Source organism: Indicator indicator, chromosome 1 (assembly GCF_027791375.1).
Source record: "Indicator indicator isolate 239-I01 chromosome 1, UM_Iind_1.1, whole genome shotgun sequence".
Taxonomy (NCBI): Eukaryota; Metazoa; Chordata; class Aves; order Piciformes; family Indicatoridae; genus Indicator; species Indicator indicator.
In genome coordinates this window covers 108,178,948-108,192,276 of record NC_072010.1, presented here as the reverse complement: position 1 = coordinate 108,192,276, position 13,329 = coordinate 108,178,948, and the positions used below count along the sequence as shown (strand labels likewise).

Below are 13,329 nucleotides of genomic sequence, written 5' to 3'. Positions count from 1 at the left end.
ATAAATCACTTCACAAATATCTTTCTTTTAGAAAAGGTTATTATTTACTAAATTTTAAGTCTTTTTCTTAAATATACTCTATAATACTCACAATGGTGCAAATTTATATCACCACATCGATTTCCATTTTAAGCCTTACCTCTAGAATCAGCTTTCTTCCTGTACTGTAGGTCTTCAGATGTGTTGTATTTTTAACTGGTAAAACTAATTTTCCTCTTCTCCACTGAACTGAGGCAGATGGATTTGCTAGCACTTCACAGCTTATATTGATAGGATTGCCTTCCCAAGAGTAATACATAGTTTGATTTGACACAAATGTTGGAGCATCTGGAAGAAGCAAGTAATACACAAATATTAGCTATTAACTGATAGAAGCTGTGTACTCCTATCCAAGTATGTATGTCCACACAAAAACTTCAATTGATTGCTGTATCATTTTTTTATGGACCATGAAAACATCAGCATTCAGTCTTGAGTTTCTTGAGCATTTATTTTGGTAGTTTTCTCTTCTGAAACTGTTTCAGCACAAATTCTCAAGAAGAGAATATTTTCTAATTTTATTTAGCATTTAGGCAACACTAAGCCCTTGAAAGACATTGTCTCAGAAATAACAAACATTTTTTCCTGAGGATTAAAAACTCATAAACCTGACTCTTGTTTGACAAAAGTGACCTATGAAACATTTATATAATCTGTTCATATGCTGACTTCATAGTGTCATCTTTCTGCTACGGAGAAATTACATTCCAAATTTTCATAGATATGTAAAAGCTTCACCCATTTCTCACTGGAACCATCTTACACTTTATGAAATCTTTCTAAAGAGAGATATTTATTTGTGTGAATAAAATTAAAATGAAAAAAATATTGCAACATATTCTACATAATTCAGAAAAAATAGTGTTTGTCAACACAATATTTAGGATAATCTTTACACCAGTTCCTCATAAAATCATCACATTACCAGTAAGCAAAAAGATGGAGTATCTTCCTTATAAACCTGCCTATAAATTACTACTTTAAATGTATAGCCAAACACTGAGTCTGACAGAGAGGAAATTGCTGGTTTGCAAACTATGATCTTCAGATCACAATGCCAGTAGTGGTAAGAATTACCTGTTCTACTCACTGTTTCTCTGGAGAGCAGTAATAGTTTAACAGTCTCTAGAAAATGAGAGGGAGTAGCTCTTTCACTGCCGTTCAACATTTCTCATGTAAATCATATCTTTTGCTACTGAAAACTTATTTGTAATTAAAAGGACTATGCTAATGACTTGATTCAGACCAATTCTTAAGTCAGATGATATTTGATTTCCTAGTCACAGACCTGGAGTGATGTTTCACACAAAGAAAATAACTCTGGATATAATTTTTATGGTACAAATAAAATATATTTCACATTTCTTACAAAAGAAAATTTAAAAAATGTTGGAAGGGAATAACTTAAAGAGATTTTATTTTTTCTTACATGGTCTTCATCACTAACTGTGTACTATGCTTAAATGGTTACAGAACTAGTATTTATCAAGCAGAAACACACAATATGTTTAATATAAAATGGAATGTCAAAAAATAATAAACCTTAAAGTCAGGACTTAAAAACAGAAGTTTGACTATTTTATGTCTACAAAATCTGATCCCACCAGTTTTCTTGAATAACTAAGAAACAAATTAAGTTAGTAAACATAAGAATTATAAAGAAATTCTACAAACTGAAAATGAAGAATCACTAAGTAGAAATGTGAGGATAGACCTTGAAGGTGGACTTGGCAGTGATAGGTTAACTTCTGGACTCAATGATCTTAGAGGTGTTTTCCAACCTAAACAATTCTATAATAACACATGTTAAGAACACTTAAATGCAATGCAATATATGTACTGTAAGAAAGAAGCTTCCATGCAGATCATCAAGAAAGTTGAAACATTTAAAAGCAAAAACATGTTCTGCTTAGCTTCTATGTAACTCAGGAGTTATGTCTGACAAATGACTTCTAAATAGCTAAATATAGAACTAGGAGTTTGAATACACTCCATTAAAAAAAAAAAAGAAAAAAGAAGAAAAAATATTGTATTTATTATATTTGAATCTTATGGTGCTGTACTGAAAAACAAACAAACAAGCAAAAAACTGCAGAAAGGTACAAAATCGTATTATTGGTATAGACACATAGAATCATAAAATGGTTTGTGTTGGAATTGATGCTAGAAGACCATCTAGTCCAGAACTTCTGCCATAAGCAGTGTCATCTTCCACTAGATTAGGTTGCTTAAAGTTTCATCTAACCTGCTCTTGACTTCTAGGGAGGAGGCATACACAACTTCTCTGGGCAACATGCTCCTGTGCCTCACCACTCTCATCTCCAAAATTTTCTTTCTTATATTTAACCTGAAACAACCCTCTTCTAGTTTAAAACTCTTGCCCCTTGTCTTATCACTACAGGTTCTACTAAAAAGTTTGTCCCTATCTTTTTTTCTAAGCCCCATTTACATGGCAAAAGGATGCAGTAAAATCTCCGTGAAACCTTCTCTTCTCCAAGCTGAACAACTCCAACCCTCCTGGCCTTTGTTCATGGGATACGTGTTCCAACCTTCTGATCTTTGTCACTTCCCTCTGTATCTGCTTCAACAGGTCTTTCCTGTGCTCAAGACCCCAGAGCTGAACACAGGTTCTCCATATGGGGGTCTCACAAAAGGTGAGTAGAGGAGATAATCACCTTCTCAGCCTGATGGCCACACTTCTCTTGAAGCAGCTTGGGATATAATAAAATTCCTAAGTAGCATTATAGACTTGAACAGTGAAAGAAGCAGTTATTTTGGAGACCTGAGGCAACCCAAATGAAAAACGTGCCTAGAAGGCACAAAGACTATACCACTAAGGAACAAAATTAAGCAAAACTGTTCTATGACGGTAGGATTCTATAGGCAACTACAACAATGGCATTTTAGAGTAGGGAATATTATGGCACCAGCATCAGCTAAACTCAATTATTCCTTTTCCCAAAGGACAAAAATAAACGGATTGGTTAGAACTCCAATTAGGAGAAGTGATTCTGGACAATCTGCATAACAAAACTATGTAAGAGAAGCACTCTGATCTGAAAACTTTCTCTGGCATTAGATATCCTTGTTAGATATAATGCCCAAGAACAGTGATTCAAGAACAGACTAATACATCATCTGTCTCATCCAGAAGGTAATTCCATTAACTTCAGAGATGCAGCTCTGGTGTATGTTTGGCATCACACACAAAATTAGATATGACAAACTACTTGATTCAGCACATGTGTCCAGACAACTATAATAGTGAACTTGTTTACAGAATTATATTTGCAATTCTTAATTTAAGAACATAGGTTTCCAATCTTTTGTCTATTTGTTCCTCAAATAATTTGTTTCCCTGAATCATACAATGAATACAACTGAGATTGTCAGGCCTAAGACACTGATACACTTCCTGTAGTATATGGTTGGAAGCTTGTCTCTTAGTTGGTTAATACTGGCATCAGTTTCAAATCACCACGGACATTAAAAAAACACATCCTCTAGCAAATCTACTACTTTCCTTGCCATCCACCCTGTAGAGGTACATTAATTTTTGTAACTTTCCCACAATGTGGTTAAGAGCCATCTATCTTTCTCTTGGATTTTCTCCCTCAAATATGTTTAACAATACTTAATGTTTTGGAACAAATAGCTTTTCCCTGGAGATAAAGCACAAGAACCTCCCCCAACAGGTACAGTAACTGTAACATATTCCTTGTAGCATGAAATAATATTAGAAAGACTTAACAGATGAGGCCAGATGATTAAATTTTAATATATAATCATCCTTAAAAGGAAGATAGGAACTACAGAGCTTCAGGGTTACCAACTTCTACGATTTTACTTCTACTAGCACAGTCATGTGGTTGCAAGGAAAAGCATTCAAGATCTGCACATGAAGTTTCTGAATATAAAAGGAAATGAAACTTATCATATACTAGTTTTGTAATTACCAGGAGTAATGCAATGCAATGTAATGTAATCTAATGTATAATTACCAGAGTTTGTGGAGCTTTTTTGGTTTTGATGTTGTTGTTGTTGGGGAGGGTTGTTTGATTTGATTTGTGTTTGTTTGTTTATCTGTTTTGGCTTGGTTTTTTTCACAAGCCAGTTCATCATTTCAAAAATTTGAGGTCAGCAGTTTTGCAGAGGTATATTTTTCTTTCACAGCAAGTTACAGGAAACACCACTCTCAGTAATGTTTCCTTTACACTACCCCATTCTTTTGGTTTGTCTCAAAATGCACCACAATAAAACATGAATGTTCAATGGTATGATGGACTACCTACTAATTATACAGTTTATGCAACAGTTAAGTGTTCTCTCTTACTGGCAAGCAATACTTGTCCCTGATAAGAGATTCACAGATTGCATCGTATTGGAAGAGACCCTCAAAGGTCATCTTACCTAACCACTTTGCAGTAAGCAGGGACACATCCAACAAGACCAGGCTGCCAAGGGCCACATCAAGTATGATCTTGAATATCTTTGAGGACAGGGCCTCCAACCACACCTCTGGGCAACCTGTTCCAGTATTTTACCACTCTCCTTGTAAGGAACTTCCTCTTTATGTCTAACATAAATCTACCCTGCTCCAGTTTAAAACCATTGCCCTTTGTCATATTGGTCCAAGCCCTTCTAAACAGTCCTTTCCCAGCTATCCTGTACATCCTGTTCAGATACTGAAATGTAGCTAAAAGGTCTCCCCTGAGCCTTCATTTCTCCAGGCTGAACATCCCTTATTCTTTCAGCCTGTCTTCAGGTTCCTCAGGTGGTCCTGAATTTGATCTTGCCTTATGGTGGGAGGAACTTTGTCCCACTGGTCTGCATCTAGTAGTCCATTGATGAGAAGGGGACAAAGCAAGATTGCCAGTGAAGACTGTGACAAAAAAGCTATTGAGTACTTCAGCCATGTTCTCATCTGTTGACACCAGCTCTTAATTCTCTCTTCTCAGTGGGGCATGCTTTCTTTAACCTTTCTTTGCTGGTTGATGTACTTGTGGAAGCCCTTTTTGTTATTCTTTATGTCCCTAGCCAGGTTCAGTTCTAGCCATGCCTTGGCCTTCCTGACCTGAAACAGGTGGCATACCTCTATTTCTCCCAGATTACCTGACTCTGATTCCTTCTTGACTATGATGTTATTTTTAATTTCTCCTTTCTATAAACATAGACAAGAAATCAGTTATCACAAACATTAGGTATCTTTCTGCCAGATTCAAAGTATGCTATTGACAAAGGTTGCTGATAATTCAATGTATCTATTTTCCTTTGAATTGCCCTCAACATTAATGCACTGTATTTGACTGATCACTTAAAAAAAAAATCACAAAACCAAAAACCCTAGAAATTTCAGTTTCATAGAAATACCTGCTGTGAATGGATAGATCTACCTAAAAATATCTAAATCTGTCTAAAATAGGAGAATTTATAAAGAAATCACAGCTAGGTAAAATAAGAAGAAAACTTTTTGCATTTATCTATCAGTAATTTTTTATGTCAGTAAAGGAGAGCAACAGCCATCACAACTAGAACAGGAAGATTCCTCCTACAGATCTCTCACACTAACAGTTATTTTTATTTAAGCGATAAACAATCAGGTGTATGACACATTCTATGCCCACACAGAGGTGTTGACACATCATTTCTGGATGGCACCAATCAGTATCAAAATTTTGATTGTTACATATATTCCAAGACAGAATTAATACAGTAATTTAGGATGGCCAGTCTTCCAACATCATATATTAGGTTACATAATTCTCTTACAGCTAAACCAAGAAACTGCAACTCCTTTCTCAAACTAGGATCAAAACCCACATCTCTCTTCCTATCCTATTTGTCACATTTTCGAAACAAAATCAAGCTTCAGATTTTTACCTTCTGTGTTAGCACTCTTCAGAGGGAAGAAAAAAATCTTGTAAAAACCAGACTAAAAATCCAAACAGCTGAAATCCCCTTGTATATCCAACTCCATTTCCATTATGTTGTCCTGCTAAACTTACACCTTATATCCCCCAGATCTCCAGTACAGTGTGCTCAAACTCATCCCTCTTTACATTAGTCCCATACTCCTCTCAGTATGTCCTACAACAGCAAATCAAAGGCAGGCTCTGTGATGCTGAGAGACCTGATCTCTAGAGCTGCAACTACAGCTACATGCCTCAGGTTTACTGTAAATAATACTGGAAGTGTCTCAAGCATATGCTAACCTAGTGACTTCAGGATGCTCTGACACAATTGAAGACTGATATTTAAAGATACTAACCTCAAATTATGTCAAGTATTCTGCAGCTAAGGGAATTTAATTGAGGGGAAAAAATGTTGACTTTGATTTGTTCAAGTCTCAAAGCTTATCATACCACCTGAGTATTTTCTTCATAATTCTCAGATATGTTGCCTCTGCTCTATTTGACCTATCTTGAAGGTATACAGAAGGACAAAAATTACATGACCTTTTTTTTAAATTTACAGGCCACCATTGTAAAGTATAAATTACATTTACCACAGTATGAAATGACTTGCAAAAACTATTGAATTTTGGTAGTATGAAAACCAGTTTTAAATGTATGCATTAATTATCAGTATAAACTTTCAAGATTTTTAGCCTGTAAGATCAACTCATGAAGTAGAACCACCTTCAAAGAAACATCAGCTAATTATTCCTGGACAAGACAAGAGGCAATCCCTTCTAATCTCAACCATTCTGTGATTCTGTGTGTAATCATGGAATGTTGCTACACTGATTATTTATTATTTTTTAACAGAAACTTAATCCAGAGTATGAACTGTCTACACTTACTATGACAGTAGCTGAAACATTTGTGACATGCGTTGCATTTGTGACATCACATATACAGTAGCATTATTTTCACTGAATCAATGCCTCACTTCCTTGAAAGTAAACAGAATTTGTAGCTCAGTTTATTCAAACTGCTCTGAAGCGATGCTGCATATTTATGTAAGGAGAGAAAATTAAAACACTTGCATTAACCACAGTGAAATACAGCTAACTAAGACAAATCAAAGTGAAAAACTCAGGAAAAAAAGTTCAGTACTGTAACAGTAATGAAGCTGATTGTAAATTGCTGTGATGGGGGGGGGGAGGGAAGGAAAGATGAAAACTGTTCTGATAAACAACACAGTAGTATAGTAAATATAACACAGGTTACAGGTAAAGACTAAGTTGCACATGCTAGAAAGAATTTATTATTGCCTCTGAATGTTGGTACTAAACTAATAATGAATATAACTATGAAATTCAAGTTTGAATGAAAACCTTTAGGAAGAAAAATCCTCATTTTTTGAAAGACACATTTGTTGTTCATTTGGGTTTTTTAAATTGGTTTCTGAGAAATCATATTTGTCAACCACTTGTGTGGCTGATCTCATACAAATATGTACCATACCAGTGAATGTAAAATGTTGGTGATAGCTGATTATATCTCAAAACAGGAATCGTGTACAGTGAGGAAGAAAGTATTTTTGGACCATCCAGCATATCTAATAACTGTAGTATCAATAATGTAATTGTGGAGCTTTAACTAAATTGAATGATGTGAACACCGGTAACAGTAGCTACAAAAGACTGTAAGTTAGGATGATTACTGGGTATTATAGAGAAAACCAGAGGCTTTTCCAAAGAACATGGCTTAGCATATTTTCTCCTGTAACAGGAGTATTCTCCAAAGGAATTTGCACTTGGTGATACAGAGCAATCAGAAAGATCAGAATCTTACACAGTGTGTGCATAGGAGTACACCATTGAGTGATGCAAATACTTCTGACTGAGATAATCACAGTTCAGATACAATGAAAACTACAACAGCAAGTAGAAAGCCACTTTTAAGGATTAAGACTACTGATCACAACTGGCCTGTTCAAGTCCTTTGAAAGGCACCTGATAGTATTATATTTACATAGGAAGTTGTAATTCACTGAGATTTGTACATTTAACTTCATTAGGCTCTTCTGAAAACCTCATCTCTGTGTATTTCCTTCTTTTGTCTCACTTTTTATCTATTTGTTTGTTTTTATAAAATAAAATAAATATTTATCTGTGATAAATACATACATAATCACTATAGACACATCTTAATACCTAATATCTAGTATGTATCATACATGCCATCACACTTCTGCTATTATTATTATTCAATACACACCAGTCTTTATATGCATAATAATATCTCATAGTTACTGAAATCCATTAGTAAATAATATTTATAATGGTATCAATCTTTTTAATTTGTTTTTTATAGTTAATATAAGGAAAACTAAATATAACTAAACAGAAAGATTACTTTGTAGGAAGAAATCCTCAGAATGCCTCTGGGGTCTCTGCAATTCATGTCTACCTAGCAATTACTTCAGATAAAAGACAGGGTTTACTGTGCCCACTTGGTATCACTCTGATAATCTCTTCCTGTCCTTGAGAACTGTTCTTATCAAAAGAAACCCAACAAAGAACAAGGATAAAGTACAGAAATTCTGTGCCATCCTACCATCAGTTTAAGTCTCTGACAGGGGTCAGTAAGTAAAAGGATGAGACACCAGAGCACTCTATGTCTCCATTAGACCCGTTGAACTGCACAGATTTTAAGGATATGATGGGAACATGCTCCTTTCCTGAAGACATACAAGGTGTCAAATATACTAAAACACATAAACAACACTGCTCTCATTTTGTTATTAATTTACAGAATGGCATAGCTGCATTGATTAGTCCTGCCAAGGAACTATGGAACAATATAAACAATTAAATCTTGCTTTTTTCTATATTAGTTTTAAAATATTGAGGTTTATACTAGAATACTATTAAAACTGATAAAAATTCTGCTAAAACAGTTCACTAGTGATTAGGCAAAGAAAACCCCAAACCGAAACAACTCTAATAAAAATTGGTTTTAAAGAGAACAAACCCAAAATAGTTGAAAATTAAAATATTTTGAAGGAGCTTATATAATATGTTAAATGAGTATTTGGCAAGAAAAAGTAATTACAATTAACATACTGAAAAAATATCACTTGGAAAATAATACATGGAAAGGCAAATCATTATTAAATATTGACTTAACAGAAGTTTGCACAATTTTACATTGTAACAATTTACATGTTTGTAACAATTTGTATATTTTGTAACAATTGTAACAGTTATAACAATTTCCACGTTTTCCCATTTTGCTACAAAAATACAAACCACTTGCTTAGGTTTTGAACCTATTCCTTTTTCTGAAAGTCTGTAGCCTACAACTTAGGAAGTGAAATAATTGCAATGAAGAATGACTACAACACTCTCTTCATAAAAGAATGTATTTGTAGCTGAGAAAAGTCTGTTAGCATGTGTGACAGCACAACATTGTATGGAAATGGTGGTAATGAGGTACCGGTAGATTCTTTGACGAGCCTGTTTCATTACAGATGTTGATGACAGAGACTAGACTGATAGGAGAGGAGGCTGGAAAGAAGACAGTTTCTCCTGGGGACACTCCTAGAAAATGTAAGTCTTCACCATTAGACTAATGTATTCTAATGAGCAAGACACATAAGCTACAGTTGTAGTTCACATACCAGAGCGAAGTAATTAAAAAACAAAACAGAAAAAACTTCTCTGACTTATTAATCATAATATGAATGGAACAAACCCATATTGTATCAGCTCAAAAATGTCTGCATCATAAAAATACCTTAAATGTAAAGGATATGGGAAAAGTTGTACTTCTGTTATTCAAAGAACACATCTACTGGAAAATATATATTTGCTTTAAATCTCATTACTAGTTATAGTATTTTAGACTGAAAACTCTAGTTTTAGAAATGTCATAATTTTATTCTAGACCAAATTAAAACCTTGTGTTATTTATTAAAAATAAATATTACAATGTATGGTAATTTTGATGACAGAATTATTTCTATGCTCTTTTAAAAGCTGTTTTCTCAGAATATTTCTGAACTGTAGAAAGTTTTATTTTGTCTGTACACCAGGGCATACATTTAGACTTCAAATAATATACTATTTCATTTTCTTATACATTGTATTTGATTGTTCCCAAACATATTCAAAATTGTCTACCATGCCATATTGAGAATATGTAATTTTTAAATTCTTAGCATCTTTCACCCAGCAAGGTATCTTAGACCATAATACTGTATTGTATCTATCCAGAGTTTTTGTATTGCCTTTTAAGTATGAATTCTGTGCTGTTAATAAATTCTTTAATTTCAATTGACCATTTTTCATAAAAGGTGGCACATCATATCTCTCTCTTCTGAATACAAAGGTATAAATGTTTACTTTTAAAACATAATGCATGCATAACCTTTATCAAGTAATATATTTCATATCACTGTGTACAGTAGGACAAGATTTTACAGAAATTTTATACGAAGTTCATTGGGCTTGCATTGTTATCTAAGTTTTTTCTTTGTACACATAGAAATAAAAACAATTATCAGTGTGTCAGTGCAATCATTATAGAAACAATTATAGTAAATTAATATGTTCCCAAAAGAATAATAATATTTTACTAAGTTTTAATTCCCCTCATACTTTTATGTACAGAAGAGTAGCTATGTCAAAGACGTTAATAAATACTTAGGTCTTCTACACTGGCACATCTCTCCACTCCTAACATCCAATTGCAACTCTGACAATTTCTCATTTTCTTTTTAGACTTATTTCCTGTATCATAATGCATTGCTTGCCTTCCAGTAAGACAGAACAAGCATCTGAATACTGATGGAAATCATTTAGCAGTCTCAAATGGTTACTTATCTTCCTTTGCCACAGATCTTATTCTATCTTTCCATTGGAAAGATTTTTTTTCCATTCAGAGTCTCAATCTTAAACAAGCTTAATAAAGCAATATTGCAGGTGCAGAACAAATGTATATAGAAAATGTCTAGCAAAAACAGAGTAACAATGAAATATTCATTGCTGGTTTTCATTTTTTGAAGATCTGTGCTTCATGAATTTGGAGAGCAGTTTGAAGAGACATTTTTCCAATGAATTTCTGTATATTCCATATTTATATCCTCTGATTTTCTTCAAAAGCAACAGCTTCCTCTCTAAGCAAAAATAATCTCCTTTTTTTCCTGGATATTATGGAGTTCTGAATAAAGACAGTCTCTAAAAGAGATTGTCACAAACTTGTGAGCTCCAGGTGGGCTTTTAACAGGAGATAGAGAGTTGTTGAGGGATTAGTAAATCAGAGGATTAGTAAATCAGAGAATTATGAAAAAGACAGAAGATTTTGTTGAATCATAGGTTAAGCTCAAGACTAAGCTGTTGCTCAAATCAATTCTCATCTTTCCTTACTGAATACTTTGACCCACAAGCAGTCTCCACTAGTCCAAAGATTTGAAGTTAATTGTGGGTTAATACCACTGGAATATGATCAGATTAAATCCTGTCCTGTTTAAATCACTGACAAGGGTATGCCAACTTAAGAAAATACACGATTCCTCCACAAAATTCAGTACCAATGCCTACAGAAGGATATGCTTATTTAAGTTATGCAAGTTTAAACATGAATTAGCAGGAAAAATTGACCTTCCATTGAGAATGTTGTTTTTTTGGGGCTTTTTGTTTGTTTGTTTTTTAACAAATTCAAAAGAGAAAACAAAATATCAGAACTTACATTCAATATCAAGGTACATGCTCTTTTGGTGCCCACCAATTCTACTTGCAGCTTCACAGTCATATCTCCCTGAATCTGATAACTTCACATCTTTAATATGCAGCGACGATTTTCCATGCTGCCCTTTGACTTCTATACGGCCATCTGGGCTCTGTTTACATTGATTCAGGAAAAAGAAAGGTTTTACATACATATATATATATGTGTGTGTGTATATTTATGTATGCTTTATATATTAAACATCATTGATAAGTATGCCTGAAATCGTATCTTCAATTATGGTGAAGTTATTACTGATAGGTAAGCAACTTCTAAATTTTTCAAATAATTTAACAACAAAAAAAAAAAAAGGAACAAAGAACAAAGGGAAAAAATCTTCTGTTTCTGTGCCTTGTAATCAATGGAATAAGTACATGCTTAAAGGATCATTGTCAAGGTAAACCACAGGATATACTAACTTATGACTGGAATGTTGAACTAAACACTCGTCTTATTATGATGCTGCAGTCAATGAAAATGCATACATGTATGATACAGTATGTTAGAATTATTTTTTTCTCATTAAAAACATAACAATGAAACTGCACAGAAATATCTTCTTGAGCAACAGTCAACACAGAAATCTAGTCATAGATTTATTTTCGCTATTCACATTTTCTTGTCAGATGTTCACAACTGATAAAATCTTTCTCCATAAATATTGATAGAATTTATGGATTTTACTTCCATATTATAGCATGGAAAAAGGCAAGGGACAAAAATGAATGCTAGTTTCTGATTTTCCAGAACATAGATTTTATATTTAGCAACTTCTTAAAATGCTTATCCATACCACCCTCTCCTCAAAAGCTATTTGAATTTCAAGACTATAAATATATCAAAGAAAAATGAGAAAAAAACCATCAAAACCAATCAAACAAAAATACCAAAACAAACATAAAACTTCTCTGTTTGACACTTCAGCCTTCTTGGAGTAGTATACCTGATAAAAAAGTACTGGTATTTACCTACCTTCATTATTGAGGAAGGTGGAAAAGAGAGGGAAAACCAGTAACTATTTAATTATATCACATTTAAACTTGAAACATACTTTAATGTTCCGTCCTATAAATACATAACCTTAAGTTTACTCTTTTTACGCTAAACACTCACCAAGTGGCATCTGTTATTTAAGTAAGCTTTTAACTCTGTACAACTGTTTCTTCACTGAATACAGGAAAAATGCACACAATTTAGATCTTAAAATATATGACATAAAGCTGTCATATACAGCATTCTGTATATAATCATTTCTATGAAAAGTATTCCAATCCTACATCAGAATTTAGGACCACTGAATTTTGTTTTCTGTGAAAACCTCTCAGCACAAATACATACAATAAAGTCACAAAATTCTAATGCAAAAGGAAACCTAAACCCCGATGGATTGGTAAAAATTAGTAACTAAGACCACTTAGCTATCTCTCAAGTAATTTCTAACACCGAAAATTATAGCTTCAATATACCTTTACAAAAAGTTCTGAAGATACTAGTAAACATGCTGCATTACCTAATAACATTCTTTGCAGGGAAATCTTGGGAATATTATAATCCAGTTTACTTAAAATAATTCTAATTTCTGATTTTTAATTTCTGATAGACAAAGCACTTG

The 13,329-nt window shown here is 33.5% G+C and overlaps 1 protein-coding gene across 1 annotated transcript in view; it reads right to left on the bottom strand.

The window, feature by feature from the left end:
* NCAM2 (neural cell adhesion molecule 2) overlaps positions 1-13,329 on the bottom strand; it is a 277,781-nt gene that overhangs the window by 83,085 nt on the left and 181,367 nt on the right. The window contains exons 10-11 of the mRNA XM_054393199.1: positions 11,679-11,829; positions 140-327 (exon numbers count right to left, since the gene is read on the bottom strand). Of these exons, the coding sequence (XP_054249174.1) occupies positions 140-327; positions 11,679-11,829 (339 nt within the window). The remainder of the gene's footprint in view (positions 1-139; positions 328-11,678; positions 11,830-13,329) is intronic.